A 13,135-nucleotide genomic window follows, 5' to 3' on the forward strand; every position below is an offset into this window, starting at 1 on the left:
TGTCATTCGTGGTTTAACTTGTCCCTTCGCACACTCAGGAAGTGAATGAAGGCCCTCAGTTCCCAGCATGGCCAGTCTAATGCTACATGAAATTAGTATTAACAATCCTCATGCATGTGTTAATAAGGTTAATTCTGTATTGTCCGCTGAAAGGAAATCTGGAGTGTAGTCCTTGGCAGAGATTCAGAAATCTAAAGTAGGCACTTTGTAATCACGGAAGTGCTCATACTCAAAAGAAAGCTCATTAGTGGAAATTTCTGTGTCAAGATCAGTGTTGCACGGAGTCCTGGGTGTCCAGGCCAGCTCTGAAGCTGTCACTTGTTTTGTGGTAGTCTCTGGGATGAGAAGAGCGTCCGCTCCTCCTCTCACCCTGTTTCTCTGAGATAACTTGTATGGCCTTTGTCAGGAGGAGAGCCTGCGTACCTGCTGGTGCAATGGCTCTGCCCTTGCAGTGACTCTCTAAGGACAGACCACAGCTCCTTTCCCTGTTTAAATGAAAAAACAAGGTGGAAAGAGAGAATAAGCAGTAATTACTGGGTTGTCACCCCTTTCCACCAGCGCATTCCTCTTCTGAATTCCCTCATGACAGATATGGAGGGACATCAAATTTGTGTTCTTTCATCTGTCCCTTTTTTCACCCAGTCCTGCAGGCTGTCTTTTGAGCTTTTGTTGTAAGTCAGCGAAAATATTTCATGGTACTCTTTGCAGCTGATGGCACCAAAATATTTTTAGCATTTTTTTTAGACTGTGCATGCTTGACAAATTAGGGTGTCCCTGACATTGGACAACTGAATCATAGCTCTGAACTTGGGCAGCTCTTGTCCTTGCTCTGTGGGGTAGTCAAGTAAGCTGCTATTAGTTGTGCAGATTTGTAGAATCATAGGATGGTTTGGGTTGGAAATTACCTTCAAAGGTCATCTAGCCCAAGTCCCCTGCAAGGAGATGCTAAGTCTAAGCAACTCCCGCATTCAACAGATGCAAAGTGGTTAGTGAGTCTGGGAAATATATTCCTGTCTGACTCCAGGAGCTCTACCCCTGAACTTGGAATGAGATACTGAAAATTCACTAAACTGCACAGCTTGAGAACACTGTATTCTTCCAGAGTGCCGAAGGCTGGGAGGAAGGAAGGACAGATACTAATGCTTAGGAGATCTGCATCTGTAGAATGCACAGGGGCAGTCAAATTCTCTTCAGGCTTTCTGAGGTGCTGATAATCAAACTAGCAATCATGCATTCACAAGCTTATGCTTGGTAATAAAGGTCTTTTTTTGATGAAGCTTCTTTGCTGCTTTTCCTATGTGGAGGAAACGAGTCATACGCGAGAATACACTAACTTGCTGCTGTTTTTGTCTGCCTCGATCATTCCTCAGGACTCCTGGCAATGCACCAAATGCAAGAAATTTAACTCTCCAGGCAAACGGTACTGTTACCGCTGCTGGGCCTTGCGGAAGGACTGGTACTCAGATTGTCCCAAACTGGCTCATTCTCTTTCTCTGTCCGACATTGATGCTATGCAAAACAAAAATGATGATGAAGGGATAGATGTCCCGGACTGCCGAAGGACTATTTCTGCTCCAGTTGGCCAACCCAAAGACCTGTACATGGTAGAAAACAAACCACATGTAGATCCCTCCAGCTCTATTGAATCCTTGGATTTGGCAGGAGAATGTAAAAGCAAGGAGTCTCTGTTGCATTTCACTGAGCATAAAAAGGAGGAAGAAATACAGTCCTTAGAGAGTATAAAAAAATTACTGAATCCTTGCTTCTTGTGCCATCACAGACCACGGGATGGGAATATTGTCCACGGAAGGACTGCTCACCTTGTGGCCTGTTTCAAGTGTGCAAAGATGCTGAAGAAAAGGAGATCACCTTGCCCAGTGTGCAGGAAAGAGATTGAGATGGTGATCAGGATCTTTATGGGGTAGTTGTGCCAGTTCAGGCCTTCTCCACCAAAAGATAGCACACAGGTTTTCTTGCACTCACACAAACCCTAACTTTAGAGCTCGCCCGGTGAATACCAAAGAGAAGTAAGATTCAAATCTGACGAAGAATACTGAGGAATTCTCTGCATGAAATGAAGCAGCATCCACTTTTCAATGCCCATTTAAATTAAAGCCTGTAGGGAGCAGGGAGTGACCAGCATGTTGGTATCAATGCCCTAGCTTTGAAATTGTCTAAATCTTCTAATTTCAGCTTAGTGGGGTCACTAGGATTCTCTGTTCTGACAACTGGTCCTTGCAGAAAGCAAGTTTTGGAAAGAGTTACAACTTTGGCTGTTGGAGTGGTGGTCTCCAGTAAGTCAAACCCTGTGCAATGCCTGCTGTGGGGAGAGTCTGCATCTGAGATGTTTGTGGGCAGGGGTGGGAAGGAGGGTAGGGGTGGGAAGGGTAAACCAAGGTGTTCGCAATTTAGATAAGCCATTTCTCCAAGGATCAGTTCTCCTGAAGGCAGTGAGAAGTAAATAACCTACTCTCTGGTGTATTTTTTTATTCGTTTAATGTAGGTTTGTTAGATAAAGTGAAGGTCCTCTGAAATAAATCCTCCCAAACTTTTAACCTGTAGCTATCTCAGGTCACATATCAGATGGCAAAAGAATAGGGTATTATACTTTGCTTTGTTATTAGATCTTTTAATTTCTATTAATGCTTTTTTTCATTTAAATACAGTTCTATGTCATCTTGCATAGCTTTGATGAAGCCCATCCCAAGTTAGCTCAGAATCTGGTCTGCCAACTGGTTTAAATTGTAACAGTTCTGTGCGTGTTTTGGGGTGTTCTCATAGCTTTGTGTTTAAAGCACCATTGCAGCTTCTGCCTGCCTCATCTCATCAGGCCAGTCGAGACAGAAGATGCTCACTTTAGAGTGCAGTAGGGCTTTAAAGACAGGATATGGGCCCTTGAAGCGAAAAAAGTAATTCCTCTAAAGCACCGATTGCAGCTGGCTAGTCTGTGGGCTGTGCTTGGTGTTAGTTTTTTGCATTTTCTCTGCTGATTTTCTTTCCCTGTGATTTAATGCTTCGGATCTGTTTGCGGCATTTACGTTGTCCTTCAGAGCTATGCACTGTTGCTCTGCTGGCTGTTAGAACTTGTGGTTTAAAAACGTATAACCCTTTCCTGAGACCATATCCTAGAGCGTGCTCAGATCTCCCTCAGCCTTCCTGTTCTCCAGAGCTTTGGAGGGCCTGCGTCACGCAGCAGTAGCAGCAGTGCCTTCACCTTTTAGGAATGCAGGCGTTTGAATTCAATACAGCGTGTAGAATAAACCCTGGTTTGTCATCTACTCTGTAATTCCCTCTCTGATCTAGGAAATACACCTGAAGACTGAAAAAAAAGAGAAGATAGTGCTCGTACCTCGGTACTTCTCTAGGCTGTTCCCTCTTGTTTTCCACACTCTGTGCTGGTCCAGCCCCAGCAGGTCAGGTGTGCAGCCGAGGGCGCAGAACCTGCCCAGCAGAAGGTCCCAGCAAGCTCTGATGGCAAAGCTGTTGTTTCTCTGCAAAGATACCAGAGTAGGTGCTATATGCAATCACTGCCAAACGTCAGAGCCACTTTATATTTTGCATAGTATTGTGATTATTTCTATGTTGGCTATAATTTAGACTGTTATTGTTGGCTGTTATTTACAGTTGTATTTTAAAAATCAGAGGATAACAGTCGGGTGTTTTGGTGCACTATCTGTAAGTCCATGGGAATCAATCCTCATGGAAAAGCTTATTGTTCCCTTAACTAAAGGGCTGTTAAATCGCTAGTGATGCACTTTAGTCATGCTAGGATCGGCAGCGTTACCGCCTGGAATCACAGAAGGGAGTTCCTGTCGGGTAGTTTCTTCCCTTTTCAGGTAGTTTCTTTCCTTTTAAGGGTCTCGGGCTCAGCAGGGTGCGTTGTGGCACTTTGTGGTGCTTCTAAATACTGTGAATTCCCCCGCGCCCCGATATCTCCAGAGAACTAAATGTTTTGCTAAAAGCAGTTTTACTGAATTGTTCAGATCTGGCTGCACTGAAAAGCATGTAATTTGTGTTGACAAAAAAAAAAAAAAAAGTTCCAGTAACGGGGTTGAATATCCATACCAAACTCCTACTGAGATCCGTATGCAGCTTCCATTATTAAATGGAAATTGTTGTCAGTGGGGCAATTTGTGATAAAAAGCAAATCTGCAGGATAACTTTCTGTGCAACGATCTTTGTATCTGTGACTTCTTGTTCAGTATAACCATGGTGTTTACAACATGCATTTGCCAAGTCCTTAATTCCTTTTAACTGAAATAGTTAGTGGGCACAAGATATCACAATGTTACAGTTGATTTTCCTTCCTATAGCAGAATAAGCTATTGCAGCGCAAGCACATTGTGTGTGGCTGTAACTGCCCAGGTTGTGGCTGGGGCTTGGAGGTGGGGGGGAGTTTTGGTGCAAGAGGCGTCGGGAAGATTGTTTTGTTGCTTTAAATTAAGTCTAAGTCTAACTATGTAGCAATTTACCAAGAGCTACTCTTCTGACAATTTTTAGGAAGTGCAGGCTTGAGGTATGGATTGAAGAGCTGGCACAAAGCACTCAGCTACAGTACTTATGTTGCAGCGCAGATGAGAGATTGGCCAGGCAGTGCTGTTACTTTCCTTTCGTACAGACACAGCAGTTAACGTGGAGTCCTACTTCAGAAACTTGTTTTCTGGGGGAGCTGAGCATTTACCCGAGATGGGTGTGAATTCAGGCTCCCCGAGTACGTCATTGGTGTCTCGTAGCGGATGACAGTTCTTCTCTCTCACAGTGGTTTTACTATGAAGTGCAATAGGAGAGAAGAGGTTCTTGGTAATCTTTCAGAGTCATTGCCGCACGTCTGTTAGAAGTGTTGAGGCAGCTATCTTTCGATGCCTGGATGAGAAAGGTTTATCAGTTTCACTGCTTTTTTTCTTCAGTGACATTGGTTACTGTTCCTCAGGAACCAGCTGAAGCCTCACTAGCACAAGCGCAGCTGTAGGTTAGGTTTCATTTACAAGATCCCTCAGCTTTTCAGCCAGAAGTTTTGGCACCAGTTATCCCCAGAAACAGCAGATTTCTTTCTTTGGTGTGCATTTACATAGCATATGGGAGCCATGGGTTCCCATATAGTAGATGTATGGTGCCATTCAGCACATTCTAGTGCTCTGCAGTGTGAAACCATACATATATGTAAGCTCTCCATGTTGGCAGCCAGAGGTACACACTTTGCATTTACTCCCGGAAGTCTTTCCAGTTTAAGTGCCTCTTCTCAGTGACTCTTGTTTGCTGACACGCACAGCACGTCAGCCGTTTCTTCATCTCTCTCCTCAAAAATCTCAACATCCCTCCTCTGCTGAGATGTATTATCAAGCCAATTTAGCCTAAACAAAGCCACTACATGAATTACAAAGATCCTATGGAGCAGTGTCCCAGAGTGCTTATTTCTTCTGAACAGTGAGCGTTTTCCACAAAGACCGCTACAAACTTTCTGCCTGTCTTACATATTTATTACGGTGCATGACTGTGATGGAAACCATAATGCAGCTTGCCAGGGTCTGCTCCATCCTTCTGCGTCTGAGGTAGATTGTGTCTGCTACTGAGAAGCTGTCCTTGCAGAGAAAGAAGTGACTGCTGGACAAATGGAAGCGGAAATGGAGTGGAAACCAAGTGTCTCAAAACCCATTGGGGTACCTTGTTTTTGCCTGCTCACACTCTGCCTGTTCTGGACTTCATCTTCCAGTCCTGGAAGAAAAAACAAAATGCTCTGACTAGAGGCCTTCAGTGAAGGCTGACCATTTTGGAAGATGCCATGATTAAGCAATTGAAGAAAGAGTCAGGGCACTGGTCTCCATTCTGTCTTTGTGCATAAGCAGAGCAGGGAACTGCTTGAGTCCTGTGCATGCTGTTTGGCCACCTGGACATTGGCAAGCAGTGTCAGGATCCTTGAAAAGGAGATACTGCGACGCTGTTGTATCAAGAGCAAGAATGAGACCCACAAATGATATGGGGGTGAAAAACTGTGTGTTTGGAGCAGCTCTGGAAGCGCAGACGACCTTCAGACAGCAGCTTTTCTGCTCTGCAAGTCCTCCTTCGGTTATCTGTCCACCATGGCTGGAATTTTTCTTGCTCCTTTGAAACCAGGCGAGACCCTGCTTGTGACTACACAGTAGCGTCTGGCCAGCAGACCAGTCAGCTGCCACAAGCTGGGCTGCACATCCCGTCCGCTTGCTCTCTGCACCTTATTATGGTTAGTACAGGCAGCTGTTGTGGTTGCAGTCCTGTTTTTCTCTGCTGTTTTACTCTGGTAGCGCACTTGCTGCTCACATGTCTGTGTGGACACCCCACACCTGCCACGCTGAACGGGTGCTTCAGGACGACGTAGCCTGTGAGCTGGCAGCCACCTTCAGAGTCTCTGACTCTCAGAAGACGTAACCACCTCGGAGGATCACTCTGAGAAGGTACACGAAGAACCACGTTGTACCTCTGGCAAAGATAAAGACTTGCTGTTCTGGAAAGAGGGATCTTCTGCTGGACCTCCCGAGCACCCTTCCCTGCAGCCTGTTGTTCCCGGATAGATTTTACTTGTTTAGAAAAACTCCATGTCTCAATATACCCCCACACAGTCCCTGCGGTGACAAGCAGGAGCGCTCGCTAAACAACATCTGTGTGTTTGCACTATTTAAAAAAGGCACGTATCACAAAATTGATGACCTATTTTTTGTGTCCTGCGCATAATGAATTTAATTAAATTGAGCTAATTCTATGATAACATAGGTTTATTTTTTCATGTGTACTGCATTTTGGGGAAAACCTTGAAGTAAAGGCCGTTACCAGTTAAGCAGCCTGTGATCTTCTGTGTGTCCGCCTTCGCAGGGAGGGGAGAGCTCCCATCCCTCCCAGGACTTGTCTGCCTTGCAGCTGGGAGGGGAGGCTCCAGCGCTAACCAATGTGTTTGCACAAACCAGCAGGAACAGCAGCAGGGGAACAGCTTAAGCTTCATCTCCTGAGCCAGCCTGGAAAGGTACTTGCTGTGTTGTTTTTAAGCTGGTCCTCCTGTCCACCGACAGCTGTAGCCACTCCAGGTTCCCAGGAGGGGGAACTACCATGTCAGTTACTTGTGGCAGTGCCAGGAGGTCACTTAGCCCCTCTCCAGCTGGTTTTTATGCTGTTGGCTCTGTGTGCGAATTGGGAGCAGCCCACGGAAGGGCCCTGCACCCCGGGCAGGCATCTCACTAGAGGGCACCCGCCGGCCGTGCTGGGATGGAGCTGGTGCTCCTTCCCTCCAGGCTGAACCTCTGAGGCTGCCCTGAGGGACAGGAGACCATGGGTGAGACTTGGCTTTGCTTATTTGCCTCTTGCTTTACAGCACTGGTTGGAGACCAGCGGGCTGCAGGTGATCAGGAGGAAGATGGATGAGCACACTCAGCTCTTGTGTGTTGTAAGCTACCCCACACATGCCCAGCAGTGATTTATCACTAGTTACTTGCCGAGGAGGAGATGCTGCCTCGTAAAGAAGAGCATCTTGATTGCTTTGTAGGAAAACAGTAAAGCTCTACCTGTGGTGTCTGGAGAGGAGAACCAGAGCCGGTTCCCCCATCCCTGGCACAATATCTGGTCCTGCCCAGCCACCCCTGCTTGTTTCTCCAAGCAGCTTGAGGTGGGGCTGGTGTCCAGGGTCCCCTGGGCTGCACCCAGCAGCCCTTTCCATTCTGTACTGCAGCAATTAGACTTGCTGGTAACCTCTGCCAAGCTTGAGCCTCCAGGGAAGCTTCTGGCTCTGTCCCCGTGGTCCTCTGCCTGGGTGGCCTTCCCTTGCACCCTGCCAACACAGCCAAGCTGCCCCAACGCCCTCTGAAGAGTGGAGCATCTGCGCCCATCCCGTTTGCCAGGGGCTGTGCTGGTGGGATCCCTACCCTCGCTCTGCCCACCCTGGGCCAACAGTGGCTCTCTGCCAGCAGCAGGCAGCACGAATCCTCCCGGCTGGAACAGAAAAGGGGTTGGAGCAAGGTGGAGTCGCTCACCTCTGCGTTTGACTTCTTCACAGGGGAGGCTGGCAGATGTGTGCTGAAAGGAGGTGGCTGTTCATCTCATCCAAGAAACGACAGCATTTCGTCTTCCTCACAGGTGGAACCAGGATGTGTTTCTGTGGGGAAGAAACACTATTCTGCATCTTAGAAAATAAAGGATCCTTTTTTGCTGTAGCCTGCCCAGTAGCTAGAGCTTGGTATTCCAACCCTGCTCAGCTTCTGCCCTCTGCCTCACCGCTTTGTTTTCTCCTTATCTTTTGTAGGAAGGCGATTACTTTAGGGCAGCGTTTGTGGCACTCGCAAACTGCCTTAAGCAGTTGCAGGTCTGTACAGGAGAACCCTGTAAAACGCGTGCCCTCCACTCTGCTGCTGGGAGCCAGCGGCGCTTCTTCCTCCTCTGCCTCAGCGCAGCAGAATCCAGCCCACGGCACAGCAACAGTTTCGCTTCATCGAAACACCTTCCCCAGAATCGCCAGTGACCCAAATGTCGACAACAGGGAAAAATCAAAGCTCTCTGAAACCCAATCTGCTGGTGGTCCCAGCCACCAGCACCCGCTGGGAGACCCCTGAATATCTGCCGGGGGTCTCCGGCAGGAGCTTACCGAGAGCAGGCTGGGGCGAGGAGGCAGGCGGGCGCAACCTCACCAGCAAAGCGGGCTCAGCACCGCAGGGGCGAGCTGCCAGGGCACGAAAACCAGGGTGGTTTTCAGGAAAAAAACACAGCTTTTAGCAGCTAAAGCCTCATTAATGTGAAGATGGAAACGGCCACACATTGGAAACTGGGATGACAGTCCCAGCGACGCGTCTGAACGGGGATTAAAAGCATCCAGCGTGAGACCCTGAGTCGATGGGGTCTGGGGGAGCGGAGGGAAGCACTGCAGGGGTTGAGCCACATCCTGCACGGAGGACGGGGGGCCCGACATCCACGTGCACCTTTTGTTTCTCGAAAGCCAGACCGGCCTCTCTGCATTTTGCTGTTGGAGCTCTGATGTGATGTGATGGCGATGCTCTACCTCAGCGAAGAGCAGAGCCCCGATGCCCACCGAGGCCTTGCGCTTTCACTGCACAGCCCCGCACCGCAGCATCCTCCAGCTCAGCCAGCGGTAAATCGGGAAGGGTTGTTTACCAGAGTGATTCAGTGAGATGCTTGAGATGGCATGTAAATGTTTGCGTATATTGCTTTGAGCGTGGGAACAGCTTTACAAGTGCTAGCTATTGTTGTTTTGCTTTGGAAACCATGTTCTCCTTAAAATCGATATCACAAAGAAGAATGTGTAAGCAAGCTCGTTAACTTTCTACATTTCTCTTATTACTGCCGTTAGCAGAGGGGATCATAACCCCCACTGACAGCCCTTCGAGGCCCGGCTGTTACTCTCATTTGGTGTAAAGCATTGCTTATCTCACCAGGAGAGAGCACCCTGACCTCCAACACTTGCAAAACTGATTTCTGCTCATACCTAGAAACACAACACGTTGCAGTCGGGCCTTTAAACTGCAAAATATAAACCCCCAGACAACCGAACGCACAGAGAATACATCGCTCTGGCTGAAAACACAAGTCCGTGAGTGTTCTGCCGTCAATCAGCCGTGCGATGGAGGAGGACGGCGAGCGCGGGCTGGGCGCTGCGCGGGCTCTGTCCCTCGCTGCCAGCCCCGTGCCGCTGCGCTCTGCGGAAGGAGCCGGGGGCTGCCGACACTCAGCAACCCAAAGCGGGTGTCATGGTGGAAGCACTTGGGTATCCGATGCCACACATGCTTCCGAGCCCTGCTTGCTCCCCAGGTGCTTGGGTAGGCGCTTCAGGTTTTATCCCAGAGCAGGGCTTTGGCCAGCTGGGAAGCTCTGGGGGCTCCCGCCGGGTGCCCGCAGCCCTGGCTGGAGGGGTGGGCTCAGCCTTGCTCACCCACCCCTGCCCCACCGAGCTTTGCCAGGGTCTGCAAAGTGCTGAGCTGAACCCCGGGCTGCAAACTCCCCATTTTGGGGTTTCCTTTGGGGTTTTTCTTTTTTATGTTCACTCCCTGCCCTGGCAGGAGGCCTCGTGCAACCCTGGGCGCCAGGGCAGAACGCTGGTGCCTGCCCCAGCCCCTCTCCCAGCGCTCCCCCCAAGCTGTGCTGGGCTGCCTGGGGGAAAGGGCTTATTCCTACCTTTGCTGGAAGGGGATATTTTATTTATCTCCTCGGTGACTTTACCTGGATTTAATGTTCTATAGATGCCACTTTTATCTGTCTTCTCCCCCCTTTCCCTTAACCTTGTTTGTGTAATCACTGTGCCCAAATTAAATATTTACTGTTTTCTCTGTACTGCTGAGCCTCCCAGTTCCCTTCCACTTTCAATTAAACATTTACTAAGTGGGCATCAGCACTTCTGCAAGGGCAACAAACCAGCCCCCCTCGTTAGATATTTTAAGTAAGTGCTTCGTTATCATAGCTCAGCAGAGCGCACCGAAAATTCGATCAAAGCCACACCAGCACGCACTCACCCCGCAGCGCCTGGCTTCTTCCGTGCGAGGCTGAGCCCGAAAGCAGCAGGGGGGGCAAACGCGTGTCTCCGGAGGGGTCTCCGGCTTACCGCAGGGTGCTGGGTGGGGGGACTGGGGAGAGCCCCACAGCAGGGACGCAGCGATGCTGGGCTGCGTCGGGCACTGCTCCCACCGCAGCTCTGGTCCCTGGGAGACGGAGGAGAGCTGGGCAGACCTGGTGCCTGTCCTCAGGCCATAGTAGGACAGGGGAGCTTGCTGCAAAACAGGCAGAAGCAGGGGACTTTCTTATCATTCTGCAGTAATATTTATAATTAACCAACTTTTAAAATCAATATTTTATTGGGAAGGTTGCTGGGGTAATTCAGGCTTTGAGCATTTCCCCTCCATGGGAGCGAAGCCTGGGCTATTTTGGAATAATGAACTTTTCGCTAGTTACCTTTAGTGAACTCATAAATCTTTAACGCTAGCTGGAAATTTAATAACAGAAATTTAGTCTGTGACCTCAAAACTCACAGCAAAAGGTGAGGGAGGCGGAGCAGTAGGAACAAAGCGGCAGGCAGGAGCTCTGTGGCACAGCAGGCCAGCGAAGCCCAGCGCCGGTGGCCTTGGCAGCGGGGATGCCGGCAGGATGCGGCGATGCGGGGGAAGGAGCTGGAGGAGCTGCAGCCCCACGCACACGCCGTGCTCAGCACCGCCACGGCCACACAACTGTTTGACAGAGTGAGAAAGCAGCGGGATTTCCAGGCAAGCTGTTGAGCCAAGGGGTCGAGAGACGCCATCAGCTCTTGGCCCTTCCTCAGCTGCTGGGCATTGCTGCAATGCACGCTGCATTTCATTTCCAAGCAGGAAAGAAAGTGCTTTTATCCCCCTCTTTTTCCCCCCATCCTGGGCTTTTTGGGAAGATCCCAGGGCTCAGCATCGCCAGCCTCCCCCCGAAAGCAGCCATTTCCCCCCCACCTCGTCAGCAGCCAAGCGGCTGTCAGAGCCCTGCATTATTTAGCTGTTTGGTAACATTTCCTGGGATCTAGTGTTTAATAATACTGTCACTCCAATATATCTTTTCTTAATCCCCTCAGATCTGTCGCTGTGGCAATTTTAAATATTTATCAACGCAGTTTGTGTGTTCACTGTTAAGGTTGCAATTTTCTTGTAATTAAAGATTTACAAGACACTGCTCAAGATTTAGAAAGGATTGGCAAAGATCAAAGCTGTTTAGTATTCGCACTAGAAATCCCCAGCTCTCCAGAGGTTTTTCCTTAGAACCTGGCTACGTGGTGATGCTGCAAACCACCCCCCCTCTGTATATTTGGTTATTTTTGCTGTTGCTTTTAACTGGGTTTGCTGGCTGTCATTGCAAAGCTGCATTTTGCTGAGGGAGGAGCTTCCCCCCCATGTCTCCCCATTTCTCGCTGACACAGCTGAGTCCCTGCCAAAGCCTGACCTTCCTCAGGGCCTCCTCCAGCCCCGGCAGAGCCCCCCACCCTGCTCCTGCTGCCACTGGGCTGGGCTCTGGCTGGTTATTCCCAATTCACAGCCGTTCCCCACCAGCACGAGCCCTGCTGCCTTTCCTTGCTCCCAGCTCTCTTCCCATTTAGCCACGTGCAAACCCAGAATCCATTCTTCCCCAACCTAATTAATATTTAACACAGTTCCAGGATGACTCAGGAGCAGCGAGGGATGCCCCACACATCTCCCTGGGAGCACATCCCACAATGGGGACCACCAGCAAGCACCCATCTCTCACCAGCACCTGTGATCCGTTGGCATCGCTGATGTCTCCTGGGATGCTGCTGCGCTCCCCCAAGCCCTTGCTCCTCCGGAGACCTCCTGCACCATGGGACAGATTCCAGCCACGGCCTCACCCATGGCAGCATCCCCTGCAGAAGGCTCAGCCATTGGGAGAGGAGCTGTGCCAGGTAGGGAGCTGGGCTTCCCAAAACACAGCCTGGCACATAAGGATGGCGAGAGCTGCACACAACCACCCAGAGCAATGAAAGCAGGCAGAACAGCTAATCACCACCCAGCCCCTCCAAAGGTCAGCGCTTTTCTAGCCTCAGACAGCTCCAAACTGACCTGGTGCCACTCTCCTGCCCCGCTGCTCTCCATCAGCCTGATTTGAGCCTCAATTGCCCACTTGAACACAGCTGAATCCATTTACTGGGGCCGGCCGGGCTGCCCTAGCAGGGGGCAGGAGCTGCTCCAGCTCTGAAAGGCTGGAAAAAGCAACGGGAAATAAATGAGCTGCAATCATTTCTCCCCTGTGACTCCTGCCATCGCTTCTGCTTCCTTTCTTTGGTGACTTCTGGATGGAAAGGCCGAAGAAGTGCTTGTCTTCTGACCCCAGCATGTGCTTGAAAGGGGAACAGGCATCGAGGGCTGTAAGTCACTAAGTGGCTCCCTGCCTCAGTTTCCCCACCTGTAGATCAGTGGTGAAGGAGGGAGAGGGAGAAGTGCTGAAGCCTTTGGAAGGAGAGCTGCTTGCCATGGAGATTGTCAGGTAGATTTTCCTAAAGGTTTTGAAAGCTGCACCTGCTTCATCATCATGTCATCACGCATATGGATAACACCGCTGACATTTCCCAGGGAGGTTGGGTGTTTTAATTTAAATCATTTTTGAGGAAATGCTGGAGAGAGGAGAAGAGGCCTGCTTTGGTTCTCTA

The 13,135-nt window shown here is 49.7% G+C and overlaps 1 protein-coding gene across 2 annotated transcripts in view; it reads left to right on the forward strand.

Annotated features, from left to right (window-relative positions):
• Window positions 1-13,117, forward strand: part of MDM4 (MDM4 regulator of p53) — a 32,063-nt gene extending 18,946 nt beyond the window's left edge. The window contains exon 11 of one of the 2 annotated variants that reach the window (XM_075443036.1): window positions 12,125-13,117. In XM_075443036.1, the coding sequence (XP_075299151.1) occupies window positions 12,125-12,469 (345 nt within the window). In that variant the 3' untranslated portion in view covers window positions 12,470-13,117. Of the gene's footprint in view, window positions 1-1,370; window positions 2,366-12,124 lie in introns of those variants that run through there. The other variant, XM_075443035.1, reaches the window with a different exon arrangement.
• The last annotated feature ends 18 nt before the right edge of the window (window positions 13,118-13,135 follow it).

This window comes from Opisthocomus hoazin, chromosome 25 (genome assembly GCF_030867145.1).
Source record: "Opisthocomus hoazin isolate bOpiHoa1 chromosome 25, bOpiHoa1.hap1, whole genome shotgun sequence".
Taxonomy (NCBI): Eukaryota; Metazoa; Chordata; class Aves; order Opisthocomiformes; family Opisthocomidae; genus Opisthocomus; species Opisthocomus hoazin.